This window comes from Dinoponera quadriceps, unplaced genomic scaffold, assembly GCF_001313825.1.
Source record: "Dinoponera quadriceps isolate SergipeBrazil2010 unplaced genomic scaffold, ASM131382v1 scaffold13057, whole genome shotgun sequence".
In the NCBI taxonomy this organism is placed as follows: Eukaryota; Metazoa; Arthropoda; class Insecta; order Hymenoptera; family Formicidae; genus Dinoponera; species Dinoponera quadriceps.
In genome coordinates this window covers 1-1090 of record NW_014566777.1, presented here as the reverse complement: position 1 = coordinate 1090, position 1090 = coordinate 1, and the positions used below count along the sequence as shown (strand labels likewise).

General features: G+C 32.3%; 1 protein-coding gene across 1 annotated transcript; it reads right to left on the bottom strand.

Annotated features, from left to right (window-relative positions):
• Positions 1 to 478: 478 nt before the first annotated feature.
• LOC106751416 lies at positions 479 to 1014 on the bottom strand (the record flags this gene model as incomplete). The annotated part of the gene is made up of 3 exons (XM_014632306.1): positions 479 to 611; positions 713 to 849; positions 924 to 1014. Coding segments are annotated over 3 exons (361 nt in total), but the record flags the coding sequence as incomplete, so codon positions are not given.
• Positions 1015 to 1090: the final 76 nt, after the last annotated feature.

Here is a 1090-nt window from a genome sequence, read left to right as displayed (position 1 = left end):
TTATGAGCAAGATTCTCAAATGGCCATATAGAGTTACTTCTCTTTAAAATTATATACTGCATTATTTATCATTACAACTTTATCAAGCCTTGTCAACTTTCAATTAAAATAATGGTTTCGTGTGAAANGAATGACTTCGATCTTCACATAACACAATAATTGTTTGAGTAAGATAATATTTTAATTCAGTCTGAATGGCATCATTCTTACTAAAATTCAATTGAATTTTATGAGCAAGATTCTCAAATGGCCATATAGAGTTACTTCTCTTTAAAATTATATACTGCATTATTTATCATTACAACTTTATCAAGCCTTGTCAACTTTCAATTAAAATAATGGTTTCGTGTGAAATTATACATGTATAAGAAAAAATCAACTGACATATACCTATTTTATCTAAGTGAAAATCGATTATTTCTAAAATCAAATCGGAATCACCCATCCCTAATCAGTAGCAGTTAATTTTTTTCTTTACCGTAGTGAAGCTCTCCAACGAAAAAACGTAAATTTCGCCGGCGCTCAAAAAAGTCGGTCGAAAACTCCGTAACATCGTCAGAATAAGCAGCTTCTGTGATTTAATGGATGCTTCGTACCAAGAACTATCGTATCTGCAACGTTTCAAAAAGAGACGCGAGCTAACTGCAGAGAAAAGAACACGTAAAGGAATTAGGTGGCTTGTTTTAGGTGAGTTATAAGACGATTGTCTTACATCTTGTCGCACATCTCGAGACTGTGGTTTATCAGCTTTTGTCCCTCAAAACTAAGACAAAATAAATGGAATAGCTGACCCATCACGTAGAATATGTACCTGGAAGTTTCCAAACCACCGGCTTCTTGCTGTGTAATCTTGAATACAGAAAATGTGATATTTTAAATATTTGCGATTCCAGAAAAATTTTATAATAAATGAGTACATATACTTGTAACAAGGTGCAGCTTAACGATGTGACAAGTATCAATAATTGCAGAGCAAAAGGTATGGTAAAGGTTTTTTCGACAAGTTTCACAAACCTAAGACAAAAAAAAGTTGTTAATAAACTGTATACGCGTCACTATACTTCATTATTTCTTTTTATATTAGGTAAAC